The sequence below is a fragment of the Pangasianodon hypophthalmus genome, chromosome 28 (genome assembly GCF_027358585.1).
Source record: "Pangasianodon hypophthalmus isolate fPanHyp1 chromosome 28, fPanHyp1.pri, whole genome shotgun sequence".
Classification (NCBI taxonomy): Eukaryota; Metazoa; Chordata; class Actinopteri; order Siluriformes; family Pangasiidae; genus Pangasianodon; species Pangasianodon hypophthalmus.
In genome coordinates this window covers 14,928,216-14,944,718 of record NC_069737.1, presented here as the reverse complement: position 1 = coordinate 14,944,718, position 16,503 = coordinate 14,928,216, and the positions used below count along the sequence as shown (strand labels likewise).

The 16,503-nt window shown below is 42.4% G+C and overlaps 1 protein-coding gene across 4 annotated transcripts in view; it reads right to left on the bottom strand.

Annotated features, from left to right (window-relative positions):
- The window catches only part of sorbs2a (sorbin and SH3 domain containing 2a), a 53,077-nt gene that overhangs the window by 12,958 nt on the left and 23,616 nt on the right, over positions 1–16,503 (bottom strand). For all 4 annotated transcript variants that reach the window (XM_053230819.1, XM_053230820.1, XM_053230821.1 and 1 more), the window contains exons 6-17: positions 14,277–14,837; positions 12,970–13,257; positions 12,288–12,408; positions 10,589–10,764; positions 9,935–10,001; positions 9,651–9,701; positions 8,571–8,769; positions 7,891–8,005; positions 5,230–5,313; positions 4,026–4,082; positions 2,657–2,703; positions 537–697 (exon numbers count right to left, since the gene is read on the bottom strand). In XM_053230819.1, the coding sequence (XP_053086794.1) occupies positions 537–697; positions 2,657–2,703; positions 4,026–4,082; positions 5,230–5,313; positions 7,891–8,005; positions 8,571–8,769; positions 9,651–9,701; positions 9,935–10,001; positions 10,589–10,764; positions 12,288–12,408; positions 12,970–13,257; positions 14,277–14,837 (1,927 nt within the window). The remainder of the gene's footprint in view (positions 1–536; positions 698–2,656; positions 2,704–4,025; positions 4,083–5,229; positions 5,314–7,890; positions 8,006–8,570; positions 8,770–9,650; positions 9,702–9,934; positions 10,002–10,588; positions 10,765–12,287; positions 12,409–12,969; positions 13,258–14,276; positions 14,838–16,503) is intronic.

The window sequence follows — 16,503 nt, the reverse complement described above, 5'->3', positions numbered from 1 at the left end:
GAGGAGACAGGAGCGGGAGTTAATAGTTTCAACAGGAAGAAAGAGAGTTAGTGTGGTTATAAGAACTTTTGAAACAAAGAGCCAGAGAGATTATAAACAGATATGCAAGAAAGTGTGGTGCAAATGACAGAGAAAAGGCCAGAATACAATAATTTCTTGAAAGTAATAGAAGGGAAGGTTACAAACATCAATTTGTATATAGCAATATATAGCAAACCTAACTGTGAGTTAAAACAGAACTTGTTATTTCTTGACATTGGAATAGCTTAAAGTCATGAGAGCAAATAGAAAATAGAATATTTGTTTAGCAAGCTAGCACATTATACAGACAACGTAAAGGCACAATGACAGTGAAAAATGTGGAAAATCAACATGTGTGCACTACGACTTGCTGACTCAAAGCTATCAAAAATAATCGACTTCTGAAGTTGTGAATAACACAAGAGCAGGTCATGTGTGTGAAATCTTTTAACAAAAATGTAAAAAAAAAGTGTAGGTAGTGTCAGCTAGGGCACTCAATTATTTTGTGTGTGTACCTTTTGCTTTTGCTGGAGAGGCAGGCGAGGAACGTACGGCAGGTTTCTTTAGACTGTTGGATTTGTAGGGCTCGAGTCTCGAGGCTGGACCAGCATTCTGCTCATTTCCTGTGTTCTGCTGAGTGACAAACGGCTCTGACTTTCGTCTCTTCCTGAAGTCACTGGTGGCACCACAAATACCAGAGTATCACAAAATTTTTGATGATTTCCACTACCCTCTTGTAGAAAACAGGACAACATTCATCAACACGTTGTATTAGTATTAAATAAGCTTCCTGGACAAAAAAAGTCACATGTACCATTTTGAATGCTTGATTACGCCTCCCCTTATCTGCATTACATTAATGCCGTTTGGCAGACGCCCTTATCCAGAGCAGCTTACATTTATCTCATTCTTTTTATACAACTGTGTAATTGAGCAATCTTTTTATACAATTGAGGGCTCAGGGCCTTGCGCAAGGGCCCAGCAAAGGCAGCTTGGCGGTGTTCGGATTTGAACTCTGGACCTTCCGAGCAATAGTCCATCTAAATAACAGGGTCAATCCTGTTAGGTAAGGATGCCTCCAACCTCTTGAGTTCCTGTCAATTTTTGCCCACTCTTCCATTAACTGGTTATGCCATGGATGGATTAGCAAATCCTGGGCAGGAACTTATGCAGGGAACTCCCTTGACCACCCCACATGCAAAATAATAATAGTATATGGGTTACTGATCAGAAGGGTGGGGGTTCACGCCTGAGCACCACCAAGCTGTACACTGTTGGGTCTTTCAGCAAGGCCTTTAACTCAACCTGCTTCAGAGACACTGTATCATGGCTGACCCTGCACTCTGACCCCAGCTTCTTACCAACTGGGATATGCATAATGTATATCTGCATATATGTGACAAATAAAGGCTTCTATTCTATTTGCGTAGTCTCTGTAATACTCAAAAGGCAGTCTTACCTAACGCAATTGCATTCTTTCTGACTTTTCTCCTTGCTCAACCACCAAATCACCAAAGTTGAGGCTTAATTGGCCCATTTTAGTTTGGAGCTCCTTCTTAACCCAACCCATTTGGGAAAATGAATGCTGTCCATGTTTTTTTGTTTAATCTGCTTATCTAGCTCCGGTTAGGACATAACTGTCTGTTCACTGGTTACAAATTCAGACCCAAACGCCAACAATGTTTTCAAACTATTTCCGATTCAGTGATAGGTGCTGTGTGTTACTCAGTGCAATGGACAATTACTCTATCATTTCGTTTAAGTGTTTGCTAGTCAAAGGCCCCCTAGTGGCCAGGACCTCTGGGCATGAACCCAGTAGTCAGGGCCAGGAATCTGTCCCTGGGTTATGCAGTTCAGCTACAGTTTGTAGTGCCAATTTTATCCCACAACGTTCAACTGGGACTGGGTGCTGGTGATTTCGCAGGCTAGCCAAAGTGCCCCAGTGTTTCATAATGCTAAACAAACAAGTCACACACACACAAACTTTTCAGTGTTAACTGTGTTCTGATTGGACAGTCAGACTAACAACTAACAATCCGATTTTATAGCAAGTTGCATTTGTCCACCTGGTACATGGCGCTGCTATTGGGGATACAGCTAGTTTTTTGTCCAGTGATCTTAAAGATTTGTTTTTCAAGCAGCTAGGTTGAAAAGTACTACAGAAAAACATTCAAGTGCAAGTCTTTGAGCTCTGTGGTGTATTCTGCACCCTAGGAACCCCTCCAGATTATTAACACACCATTCTAGATGCATACAATAGCACCACGACAAGCATTATGTCTGCAATAATAGCTGCTAATAAAGTTCATAGATCAACTCTATAGAGACTGAAGGATCATTGAATCCTAATGAGCTGAGCTGACATGAACAGAAAACAGCAGGAGGTCATGGACACAACACAGAGTCATTCTCTCACAAACACACACACACACACAAGCTCACTCGTGTTATAAATTCCTTATGCACTTATGCACAGTGCAAATGAATGCACAAACACCAACACACACATGCACTAATATAAGCACATACTGAAAACTTGATGGCTAGTAGTTTGATGGAAGTGGCTAATACATGAGATGTTTTTATCACTAAAGAAGCAGGAAAAAAGGACATAAAAAAGAGGAAGAGGACTCACCTGGAGGTGCTCTCAGGCCGCTCAGAGGATGAGAGATAGAGAGACGTCTAAAGAGAAGAACACACAAAAGAAGACAGGCATGAGATGCACGGAAACAAAGAAGCCCTGACGTTGCCTTTCAGCACCGTGCGACGCTCAAAACCTTCCCCCTCTCCTCACAGACGGCTGTATCTCACAATAGTTCCTCCCCCCCCACCCCCCCGCCTTCCCTGCTTACAATACTGTGGTGATGATGACCTTTGACCTGCTTTAAGAAAGACAGAGAGAAAGTCTTAAGGGATCCACGGTAACCCTGCACAATTCAGGATGCTTCTTTTGAAGAAATTCAGCGCGTATGTATGTTTATTCACAAAAGTTCCACGTGGCAGTTGAGCGTGAGGATTCCGATCCACAATGTCCTTCAAGATTTGCTCCTCCTCCTTGATTTTCACCAATCAGCATACAATTGATCCAGGATGCTTTAGTCTACCCACAATGCACTGTGACAAGGGTGAATGAAAGAGCTGGTCAATAAAACCGCAGCGGTGAGGTACGCTGAGCTTGTCAACGATTCCACTGGCTGATTATTTTGCTGAATAAATAAATACTTAATTAGCATATACACACTTTTATATGCTAATGCATTAGAATAATGAATGAATAAATTGAATGAATGAATAAATTCCCTAAAATTACTAGAAAATGAAATGTCTTGAGCAAGACCCTTAACCCTTAAACACTAGAAAGTGGATTACGCTTTGGATAAAATGTCTAATAATAAGGTTACTTCTGCCACCAAACAGTTGTACATTTGGAAATTGTGGTCCACTTTCTGTTAATTAAAAATAAGTACAATATTGTTTTTTTTTTGTTTTTTTTGTTTTTTTTTGTAAACACAAGGCTTTCACATTCTTTTATGGTGGGATATGATTGAAGTCACACATGCGTTTTCACTGTGTCTGTATTTGCAATAACATGCTAATGTGGATTAGTGTGATGATAAAGCAAGGCAGGAGGAGGAGAAGAGAAGATTGTCGGCAAGGAGAGAAGAGATGAGGTTGGATGGATGGATGGATGGATGGATAATGGATGAATGGATAGAAGGGAGGAAGGTTGGAGAGAAGAGTAAGGATATGGTTGCTTGGCCTGATCAAAGTATAGATGGATAAATGGATTGAGAACAGATGAGAAGAAATAAGAAGAGAACAGAATGAATAGAAGGTGGATGGAGAGAGAGAGCAGAGGAAAAGACTGGATACGAGATGAGTTGCAAGAGGAGATGGGATGTAATGGGTTGGAGAAAAAGAGAAAATTGGAGAGAGGATGGATGGATGGATGGATGGAAGGAGGGAGGGAGGGAGGAAGGGAGGGAGGGAGCGGGTGGTATTACCTGGGCGCGGGAGTGGGTGGAGCAGTCAGGCGTGTAATCCAGCCTCTTTTTAGGAGGCTAGACGGCCGAGTGGAGCGGAGGAGAGGAGAGGAGGAGGAGTGGAGATGAGGTGGAGAAGCAGATGCACCATGGGAAAGAAAGACACATGTGGAGAAAGCGACAACATTAGAGCATAGCAAAACACTGAAACACACGCACAATCTCTCTCTCACACACACACACGGTGTAAGAATAGGGGATGCTAATATCAGTCCCATGCTATCACACACACTTTAAAATAGCAAAGCTGGCCAGCAACTACACTGTGTGTGTGTGTGTGTGAGTGAGTGAGTGAGTCCACACGTGTTCTGGTTCATACCATACGCACACGACCAGCTCTGAGGTTTAAAGTTTGGATTATCTGCGTCGGTCATCAGCAACTTCCTGCTTGTTTACTTGATTAGTCGCAAACAGTAAACAAGTAAACATGTGAGAAGCAAACAAACAAAGCTCAAGCTGTTGTGTGGTCTTAAAGCAGAAACACTGCCAAAGATTCATGATGGAGTGGAGCACAGAAATCTCCGCCCACAACCGAGACGACTGCTTGAACAAAATGTTATTTATTGTATTTACGATTTTGTATAAATATGCAAATCGAGCTTCTGTGGTGCCGTGAATATTTATTCACCTGGCAACACAGTTAAAGGAAATCTGATTCTTTTGCAGTGTTTGTGACTGAGGTAGGGGTGTGCTTCAAGACTACATTTGTTAGAAAATATCATGGATGAGTACAAACAAAAATAATAACCCCACGGTTATTATAAAAAAATTATTGTTATTAACAATCCTGCGCACACCTCTAGACTGAGGGTCGAGCCTTAAAACTATACAACACACCAGGCATGTGCCGAAAATAGGATATATATGTATGACATTCCATTTCCAAATCGGAACGCTGAATAAGGACAGCTTTGGACGAATTAAAAGGCAGCACTGGGTGCGTCCAATCCCATAATTCTGTTCACCATGGAAATGACACAAAACATGGTGGACGAGATTTTTAATAATTAAGCTTTCAGACTAGATAATTACTGTATGTTGATTGAAAGTTGAATATCGGCACATGCCAACCTCATACACACGTACACACACACACAAAACTATATCTCCTAAATCACACACTGAAGTGCAGCCCTCACGTGAGCTCCCTCCTCGTTTCACTTACCGGCCGGCCAAACTCCAGCTCTGAAAAGAACTTAAACCACGGCTCGTTCTCTAAATCTATCTCATCTGCTTCTAAATGAAAACTCTGCAGCACGGAGTGATGAGAAGGAGACAGAGAGATGGAAAGCATTAAGAGGACTACACCAGTTCACAGAGCATGATGGATAAAGAATGGGAGAGGACAACAGATAAGAGGTTTACACACACACACACACACACACACACACACACACACACACGGCTGATGAAAAGAGTCCACTAGCAAGAACCATCTTATGTAATCAGTTATCTTAGATATAAAAATGAATAACTTGTTTAATATCTATTATTCATCAATGTGCTATTTAACCAAACAAAAAAAACATTTGTGTTCAGCAATGAAATAAAAACAGTTTTCAGTAGCAGATTTATGGAATTTATACAGAAAGTAACTTTTACTGAAACTGCACTTTAGCCTTCGCTCCATTAGAGGGCAGCAAAGAATGACACACTCTCTCTCTCTCTCTCTCTCTCTCTCTCTCTCTCTCTCTTTGAGTCTCTCTCTCTCTTTTGCCTTGCATAAATATTGACCCTCTTGATCGTTTCCACATTTTGTAGTGTTACAACCTGGAATTGAAATGAACTAATCCCCAGTTACATAGGGAAAAAAATTAATATAGTTTGCAAAATTATTTCGTTGTGAATCAATTATTCAACCCTGTTGCTGTGAAACCCCTAAATTAGTTGTTGTTAACCAGCCGCTATCAGAAGTCACATAATTAGTTGAGTGGAGTCAACCGGTGTGTTCTGGAAAATTATTTCGTTATAAAAAATATCAGCAGCTTCAAACATCTTATAGAGTGACATTTAAATGTTATTAAAAATTAAAGTAGATGAACATGGCTTTGTCTAGAGGAGGCCATCCACCAAAAGACAGTGACCAGGTAAAGATGAGGAATCAGTCAGAGAAGCAACCAAGAGGCCAAGGGTAACTCTGAAAGAGCTGGAGATATCCACAGCTTGGATGAGAGAAGCGGTTCCCAAGACAACAGCCTGGACATTCCACAGAGCTGTGCTTTATGAAACAGTGACGGGACATATAAGTTTAAAAAAAAGGCATGATGGAGACTCAAGAAACATGTGGAAAAGGTTCTCTGGTCTAATGAGACAAAAAATGAACATTTTGACCTATTTGATCTACATTTTGCAAAAACCCAACACTGCTCATTACTCTGAGAACACCATTCCTACGGTGAAGCATGGTGGTGGTCGCATCATGTGTGGAGATGCTTTCATCAGCATGGAGTAGGAAATTGGTCAGAGATGATGGGCAAGATGGATAGAGCCAGATACTAGAAGAAAATATGTTCCTGTCAAGACACTTGAGAATGGGGCGGAGTTTCACATTTGAACAGGATAACGATTTTAAGTGTTATGCCAAATCTGCGCTGGGGTGGTTTTAAACCAAGAACATGAAAGTTCCAGTCCACACCTAAATCCGAATCAGAATTTGTGGCAAGACTTAAAAATTGCTGCCACCCAAACAATCTGACAAAGCTTGAGGAATTTTGCCAAGAAAAATGGGCAAAAATATGAGGAACCAGACACCCAAAGCTGACAGAGGAACGTTCCAGAAAAGCTGTAACTGCAGCCAAAGGTGGACCTACCAAGTATTGACCCCAGAGGGTATACAGTTACAGTTACTCATTTTGCACCATATTGTGCAATTAAGTTCATTTCAGTTCCAGGCTGTAACACTACAAAATGTGGAAAAGTTCGCGGGGGGTGAATACTTATGCATTAAGTACAAGAAAAAAAAACAATACAATAACCAGCCGTGATGTCCTCCTGAGGCTACAGTGTGTAGCTTAGTGTTGCAGAATATTTGGTGATGTATGTGGTAGCTGCAGTATATAATGTGTGTGTGTGTGTGTGTGTGTGTGTGCTCATTAGGACTGCAGAATTTCTTTGTGCTGTTATTTTTCCTGCTCTGTAGCTCCACATGGGGCAGTGATTCAGCGCAGAGCTGCTTGGAGCTCAAAGCCCTGTGGGAAATGTAGTTTTTACGAGCGTCTGGCTCACCTCACTGTTAAAACTGCTGAGCTGGACAACGGTGAAGCGCTGAGAGGAGAAATGCTGCGCTAGACACTTTTTAAACACCCATTCACACATGAACACACACATTCTTTAACTGTTTCAGAATGAAACACAATCATCACACTATCACACTAACTACCAAGCTAGCGAGCTGTTCAGCTATTTATGCTTAGCTAATGCATTGATAGCACTCTGATGTAACACCTTCCAGCTAGTTACAAGTGATAGTAGCTAACTAATCACCAGGCTAGCTAACTATACAGCTATCTGTGTTTACCTAGCTATCCATTTTATTACCTTATTTTACAGTGCTATTAGCTTGCTAGCTTTTAATATTTAGCGGACATACTCAAACGAAGGTGCCTTGTTATTACACTAGTTAGTAAATTTAATAAGCTAATTCAAGCTAGCTAGTTGTACCCCTGCTTAAGAAATATTTTTCCAATATCTGATACCACATCTGACTATCTGAAACATAGAACAATAAACATATAATAAATGATGTATAAAGGTTACAGCTACTCGCGACAGGTTTAACAGAAGATAAAAGAAATGGCAGAAAGTGAACACAGTGAGTCGAGCTCACCGGTCTCTCGTGCTCCAGGATGGAGGATTTGCCTGGCTCATACTCGAAGATGCTACGTGGCTCAGCGCGATACCGCCGTGTGTCCACTTTACGATCCGGGGGACTCCATTCATTTCTTATAGAGGGAGAGAGAGAGAGAGAGACGGAGAGGGAGAGAGAGACATTGAGAAATATTGGGAGAGACAGAAAAATAATCAGAGAGACAGACATTGAGAACTAATATGAGAGAGAGAAAGAGAGAGAGAGACTTTGAGAACTAATGAGAGAGAGAGAAAGAGAGAAGAAGAGAGAAAGAGTGTGTGTGTGTGTGAGAGAGAGAGAGAGTGACTGAGAAATATTGGGAGAGAGAGGAAGAGTGTGTGAGAGAGAGAAAGAGAGAGAGATTGAGAAAATAATGGGAGAGAGAGAAAGAGAGAAGAAGAGAGAAAGAGTGTGTGTGTGTGTGTGTGTGAGAGAGAGAGAGAGAGAGAGAGAGAAAATAATGGGAGAGAGAGAGAGAGCAAGACAGACTGAGAAATAATGAGAGAGAGAGACATTGAGATTTAATGGGAAAACAAGCGAGAGTGATGTGAGAGAGATGTTAAGAAATAATGAGATCTCTCTCTCTCTCAGATATTGAGAAATAATGGGAGAGAAAGCGGGAGATTCTCCTACTCCTAGCAGCAGTGAGAAAATCTTACGGATCGTGCGGTTGATCTTTCTCACGGTCGAGGTCTCGCGAGCGGAGCTGCAGGAGCGAGGGCATGGGAGGGGGTGGGGGCGGGACGGGGCTGGACTCTCGAGGGGGCGGAGCTCTGCTGGGCTCGTTGGAGTTTCGGGACAGAGGACGGTACGTGTGTGTCCGAGGTGGCGGGTGGGCATGGACGGGGTCGAAGTTCTCTGAGGGACAAAGATCACCAGTCAAACAAAAGTAAATAAATAAATAAACAAAACTGCACTTTTACATAAAGCACACAGGAAATGTTTGTATTAAAACACTTTCCTAGACCTGATTTTGGCGATTTACTGCACTGTACTGTAATTTTAGCAAACAGTAGCTAAAATACTGCCAACATTTAAACATTGGTATCTAGCTAGTCAGTTAATCAATAGAAAGCTAGCTTTAGCTAACGTCCTAGGTCAAATCACCAGACAAAAAGTACTTAGCTAGTTTTTTTTTGTTTTTTTTTAATTTATAAAAAAAATCACTTTAATGCTGGATAATTTAAGATAGTTAATTTAAGCTAGTACTTCTCTTATACTTCTCTGTTTACGTTATAGCTACTGTAACAAACCTAGCATAGTAGAATAGGAAATGGATAAAATTAGCATCATGTCAGAGATAGTAGTTCGCTGTATTGTTAATCCACCTTTTAAAATAAATATTGGCTAGTTACTAGTTCAGTGATGTCATTCTATAATAAAGTTTCCTTTTTTTAATTAGAAAGCTAGCTATTGTTAGTTTTATGAATCTAGCTAGACAGCACTGTTTTAATGTAATCATTATTCTGAACAGCACTTAGCCAATGTCGGCTATGTTTTGATTGTTAGTCGACTTAATTTCTGCTCCGTAAACACATTATTTTTAATAATCAGTGTAATATAATGCAAATGTAATACTCATAGTTCAATTCTAGTTCAATTCTACTGTCCGTCTGTTTCATTAACTGAATGTCACATTGTCTATTTCTTCTGTAATATTGTTGGGACTTCCCTTTTAATTAATTTTTAAAATAAACAATTAAATAATTAATAAGAGAAGTGATTTAACCAGTACATACCATTATTCACAACAGCGTAGGTAGCACCGTATGTGTCTGCATAGTCATCATCTGTCAAGAACATCATATAAAAAATTTACTAAAAATAAATAAAAAAAGATTGATTTTTTTTTTTTAAATCAAACTTTAGTGATGGATTGTGTTTGAGGAATTTAATCAACAGTAATTGATCTTCGTTGTCTATTGTGTTGCATAGAGAGGTTCAGCAATGTACACATACACACACACATACACACGCACACACACACTCACACACAGAGGAACCACTGGTTTTAAGAACTCACCTGCTTTATGCACCATATGGATTTGCTTAAACATGGTCTTGTACCAGTCCTTAGGCCTGTCTACAGTCTGTGGAGACACACACACACACACACACATACACACACACACATACACACAGTTCATAATATTTCTATTTCTAATAGAATATCTAATAGGAATATCTAATCTGTATGAATACCAGTGGGGTGTGTGTGTGTGTGTGTGTGTGTGTGTGAGTGAATAAAGCAGCTTTGCTGTAGTAAACAGTAACATGATGAGAATTTATGATTATGCCAGCAAGTCAATATGGTGCTTTCAATCCCAGATCTCTCTCTCTCTCTCTCTCTCTCTCTCTCTCTCTCTCTCTCTCTCTGACACACACACACACACACACACACAGAGCTCCAGATGGCCTCGCGTTAACAAGCTGACATGCTAATCTTTTAAAGAGCTGTAAAATACCATTTCTGGATTTCAGGGACATCAGGGTTCAATGCCCATCCTGATGCCCACCCAGACGTCCGCCCTGCTGCCCAATGCCCACCCTGATTCCCACACAAATGCCTAACCCGACACCCACCCGGACACCCATACCCCTGACCACCACCATTATAACCACCCTGGGCCCACCCCGATGCCCACCCCGATGCCTACGCTGGTTTAGTAGCACTCACCGTGCGGATAGCGAGGGGGAGGCCCGAGTCATCCACAGGTCCAATACCCTCGTAATGAGGCGCCTTAATCACTGAAACTTTCTTTTCCTCCTCTGAGAAACGAGCCACAGGAGTCACGCTGCTGAACGACGTCTCACCCACTGACACTGACTCCCTCCGTACTGACTCTGTACCTTCTGACAGACAGACAGACAGACAGGGAGTGTTAGACAGAAAATATACAGCACTGGAGACTAGATAGATGGATAGATGGATAGATAGATAGATAGATAGATAGATAGATAGATAGATAGATAGATAGATAAGCACACAAACAAGACATATACATAGATATGATAGATAGACAGGTGGACACACAAACATATAAACTGACCAATAGACAGACAGACAGGTAGACTGAGAGACAGACAGACATATCTGTGGACAGTCCAATAGACAGATGGACAGTCATATAAACAGCCAGACAGCTAGATAGATAGATAGATAGATAAAGACAGAAAGGAAGTCAGACATATACACAGACAGTCAGACAGATAGACAGACCTATAAACAGACAGACAGACAGCAGACAGAGGGATAAACAAACTGACAGACAGATAGATAAGATGATAAAGACAGACAGGCAGAAAAAGAGTCCACAGAGAGTCAACAGACAGACAATCAGACATTGTCAGGTAAACACACAGACAGTCTGATAGACAGACACACAGACAGAAAGACAGAGTAGGAGAGACTGAAATACGCTGATAGACAGAAAAGTATACGCGATTAGAAATAGGTAGACAGACAGCAAGAGAGAGAGACAGAGAGAGCAAACTGACCAAATAGGAGAGCATCAGCAAGAGAACGATAAAAAACAGAGGGGGATGAGAAGACAGAAAGGATATAAACAGGACAAAGAGAGACTGAATTCAGAAGTGACACTGATTCCAGTCGCACCTAACCCGAATGAGCAGAAATCCTGACTAAAGCATAAACTACAGGACACAGCATAAACAAACTGTTAGCTTCTCAGCTAAAATCTGCAGCGTCAACATCTGAAGCACTCTGACATCCCAGCAGCAAAACTTTTACCCGCACCCAAGTGGTGGCTCCCACTCCGTCTCCATTCTACTCGGTTATCGATTGCTCCAGTCTGGTTTAATGGCTGCAAATGCAAGAGCTGGACAAGGTTTGCTGCCAACGGCGCCATTGCTAATAAGCCATGTACATCACACAGCCATTAGATGGACACTGCAAATCCAGAGCTCAATCAATAAGATATGAGCTGAAATGCTTAGCAATGCCTTCTAAAACGATCATCGCATAGGAGTTTATAACTAAACAGCATATGGCATGCTAACTGTTCCAATAGTGACACTTATTTGACAAGTGAATTGGTGAAAATGACTTACATAGCTACTTGTTCATTACTTAATACTTATTAACTACTTATTAATTATGGGAATGGGAAAAAAATTCTGGCTAAGTAGATTTAGCCATGGCAATGTCACCAATTATTCATATACTGCAGTGGCCAAAAACAGGTAAAACCCAACTAACTAGCTAACCCTAGCTGTTCACTGAACCACTACATTTCCTCAAAATCACATCCCAACAGGACTACTAATAATTTGCTCCACCACAACAAAGAAGTCCGACACAATGGCCGCTGTTTAACATTGATCCTGTTGGAGGTGGGTGAACATCAGACCCTCACCCGAGTGTCTTGTCTGCTGGAATTGCTCGAGTCCGGGACTAAAGACCGGTGGAGGAGGACGTTGTGCTGGAGGAGAGAATGGCCTCTGTGAGTGCGCACTTCCATTTACCGCCATTTGACCCTGCGAACAGAACCAATCCATAAGATACTGAATTGTATATATCATGATCTACTCTTTGGTAAGTGATCTAGGACTACAGTGTTAGCATAGCAGCAAGCGATGTAACATGACGTTACAGACATCGGTTGGAAATTTGAATTAATTGTAAGTGTGGTCGGGATACACACAGGAAACATACAAAAGAATGTTAGAACACATCAACGTTTGAACAATGACAGGTCAAGTCTTAGTAAAAAAAAAACTGTAAACTAGACAGTAGCTTGAGTATGTTGGTTAGATATTCAAATGTCCAAGCCTGAGCTTAAAGATAATTTCAGAAAAGGTAGCAAATACACTTTTCAGACAAACACACAAGAACCTCACAATATCAATCCAGAAAATACGGACGCCACAAGATCAACAGATGGACCAAGACCGCCTGCATTTACAGCAACATTTAGTACACATGCTAACAAGGCTAAGGGTGAGACAAACATACAGAGATTTGCAACATTGGCAAAACAAAACTGGGCAAACAGATGAGAGAGTTGAGTGAAGGGGGCGTGGCTGCGTGATAGTTACGTTAGTATCAGCAGCCGTTGCTGAGACAGTGGGTGCAGGAACATCATCAGGGAAAACAGAGGCGTGGCTGAGTGTGGGGGAGGGGGTAGGCGTGGTCTCGGGTGAGTCCACAGTGCAGATCTGCAGTTCTTCAAGGACGGCTGTTGATGATGAATAGTGGCTCAGGGCCGAAAGAGATCGTGATGAAGCGTTCGGCCCGGACAGGGAGTCAGGCGAGTTCTGACTTGTACGGCTGTAGGATGACCCAAAACCAAAGTCGATGGTACCTCTTGGAGGGGATACATCATGCTAACGGAGGGTAGGAAGGATGAAAGGAGGGATGAAGAAATGATTAGCGCAACCATGCTAGCAAGCAGGATGTTAAACACTGTGTGGTAAAGATGGATTGTACCATGTTAGCAGACTGAATAGGGGAATCAGCTGTGGGTTGAAAGAAGAATTTGACAGCTTTTCCTGAGGATTCAAGAACAAAGATACTCTAAGGAAAAAGGGTTCCTCAAGATTTCTTTAGACTGTTAAGGTTTTCTAGATTGGTAAAAGGGTTCTACTTTCTTTTCAGGAAGGGAAAGCAACTGTTCTACATAGAACCTTTAAGGATCCACCATAGAATGGCCAGTTGAGATGTTTGACAAAGATTGAGAGTTTTCAGTAAGGAATCAAGAACAAATGTTCACTTAGAAATGATACTAAAGGTTTATTTATATGGTTAACACTTCTAGTTCTCTAAAGAGGCTCTACTATTAACCTCTTAAAGGAAAACCCTCTGTTGTAGGGCTCTACACAGAACCTTCAAAGGGATAAACTGAATTTGACCCAAGACAACTTTACGACCAGATTTGCATCTCTAGAAAGTACTACTTGAGATTTCTCAATGATTTTAGCTATCTATATAGGTTCTTAACGAAAAATAATTGTTTCTGGGTTCCACATAGAACCTTTAAGAGCTGCCCCAGTGGTACAAAATGTAGATTTTAATGAAAGTATATACAATAATGGGGTTTCTCAAGGATTCTTTGGATGGTTAACTGTTATATTTCTCTAAAGAGGAACTGTTTCTGAAAAAAAACCCTCTTGTGGGGCATTTTGTACTTTTGTAGGGTCCTATGTAAAACCTTTAAAGGTTCCCCAGAGGGAAAGAGTGAAGAACTCTTTAGGATGGAACCTTTTTTCTAAGACTGTATGCAACATACATCTTTGTTAGACTCTTCTATAATTCTGATGTTAGCTATTCTAGGTGGAAAAAAGTGTGACTGGAAAAAAATCTGTGGATTAGAAAAAAGTGATCTGAAGCCAAATAAATGCAATACCGCCACATCGCCCGCTGGTCTGGGTGGCACTTTTGGGCTTGGCTCAGCAGGATCCTGCCTTTCAGATCCGAATCCCGATTGGAGTCCAGATTCAGGATGGTATTCTGAACCTTTAGGAGCTATCCGAATGGAGAGAGAGGCTGTGTGTGTTGTAGCAGGAGATTTGGAGTGTGTACGTGGTGGTGGGGATGGCGGACTATCAGGTGAGCCAGGGTTCATGACCTTTGCCATGTTAGTATTAGCCCAAGATTGATTCATGTTAGTATCGTTGGTTACATCTGTACTGGTTTTAGCATTAGCAGTGACTGAGTTGGATCCTTCGTTAGCAAGTTTGAGAGATGACACCTTGCGCTCCAGGAGCTGGCTAATATAGTTATTAGCATTAGTATTAGCCTCTGGGGAGATATCTGAGCTGGTGGTAGTGCGAGTAGTCTCAGAATACGAGTATGAGGATGAAGAGCTGGATTTGATGGTGTAAGAACCGGAGGGAACAAGCGAGCTATAAGGTGGAGGGTTAGGGGTCATGTGATAGCTCTCTCTCCGAGGGGGCGGGAGCGGGACCTGATTGACACACAGGGGAGCCAATCAGACAATAAAGTACAATGTACATGTGGAGAGTATGGCAACCTGGCAATATGAGTGGAAATGATCTTAATAAAAAAATGATTGGTGAGTCAGAGGCGAGAATGTTTCTCCTGAATAAATGATAAGATCATTACATCTGTGGCCTGCGAATAAAAACAAGATTAAATTTACAGGCTGTGAAAAACAGCCCATCCTGCTGCTTTAAAGTTTAATACCCACCACACAGAAACACACTTTATGAAACGGAAACATGACATATCAAAGATCGTCACGCTGTATGGAGCCGAGGAATGCTGGGTGTGAGACGGATAGATAGACGGTGTGAATAAAAAAGTATTAAATAATACAAAGAAGAAAACAGTGATATAGTGTACGCTAGTCTATATGAAATAAAAGTAATGTGACTACATAAAGTATATTATTTATATATATTAGTATACAGAATATACCAGTATATGCATATATGTATGTACATGTTTTGTCTAGTCTTACTTCCATCATGAAAACCTTTTCTACTCCAATCTTTTTCTTTTCAGAGCTACTGTACACCAAAATCCAATCTTTTCAACTCAAACCTGACCTGCATTCAGATGTGATCTTAGATCGGATGTGTGGCTATGAGACCCAAGAACAGAACTCTGATCGTTGATATGGTGAAGTTTTCTGTAAGGAGATGTTTATTTAACATTTATGGAAGGAGTCTCCAGTGTCAGAGCTTTGTAACAGTCAGAGGTAAAGTTGTAACTTTACGTTCCCCTTCAGGAACTCGAGCTGCGTCACGAAACGCTATGGGAACGCCCCCGCGTGACCGCGCTCTGAATCACGTGTCTAATCCGTCCAATGGATGGGCGAGACGTCACGGGCGGGGTGACGTAGCGACCCGGAAGCATAAAAGCCCGAGCGGCGAGCCCCGCGTTAGCTTCCTGTCTTCAGCAAGCGCTCTGTGTTTATTGTCTGTCTATTTTTGTCTTTTGGTGTTTTATCGTTGGCATGCCTAAAGCCAAGGTTAAGACTAAGGGCGAGAGCGGGCAGCGCTTCAGGCCGTGTGTTCCTCCCTGTCCGCGATTTATTACGGGCGGGGATACACACAGTCTGTGCGTTGCCTGTTTGGGAGCGGAGCATGTTCAGTCGGCTCTCGAGGGAGCCGGCTGCGCACATTGCGAGCGTTTACCGCTGCGCACTCTCCGCTCCCGCTGGGCTCTCTTTGAGGAGGGAGCCCTCACTAGCGTGCCTCGCGATGCCGGCCCCGCTTCTGCCGAGGCAGAGCGGCGGTTGCGCTCGTGGGGCTCGCAGATGGACCTGGCGGAGGGAATGGAGACGGGCCCGTCCCTTTCTCCTTCCTCACCCTCCAGGTCCTCTGTCCCCTCCCTGGGCTCGGAAGCACGCTCTGCGGTTTCTTCCCCCCGGGGAGCGGACTCGGCGCTCCACCTATCGTCCTCCGAGGAGGTCGATGTGGAGAGCGTCGACCCTGAGCCGCAGTCTCCTCAATACGGGGAGCTGCTCGAGGTGGTTGCACGGGCAGTCGCTAAGCTTAGCATTGACTGGCCCGCTGAGTCACGGCCTGAGCCTCAGGGCTCTAGACTGGAGGAGCGTTTTTTGCGCAGTAGGCCGCCACCTCCGCCCCGGAGCCTGCCCTTTTTTC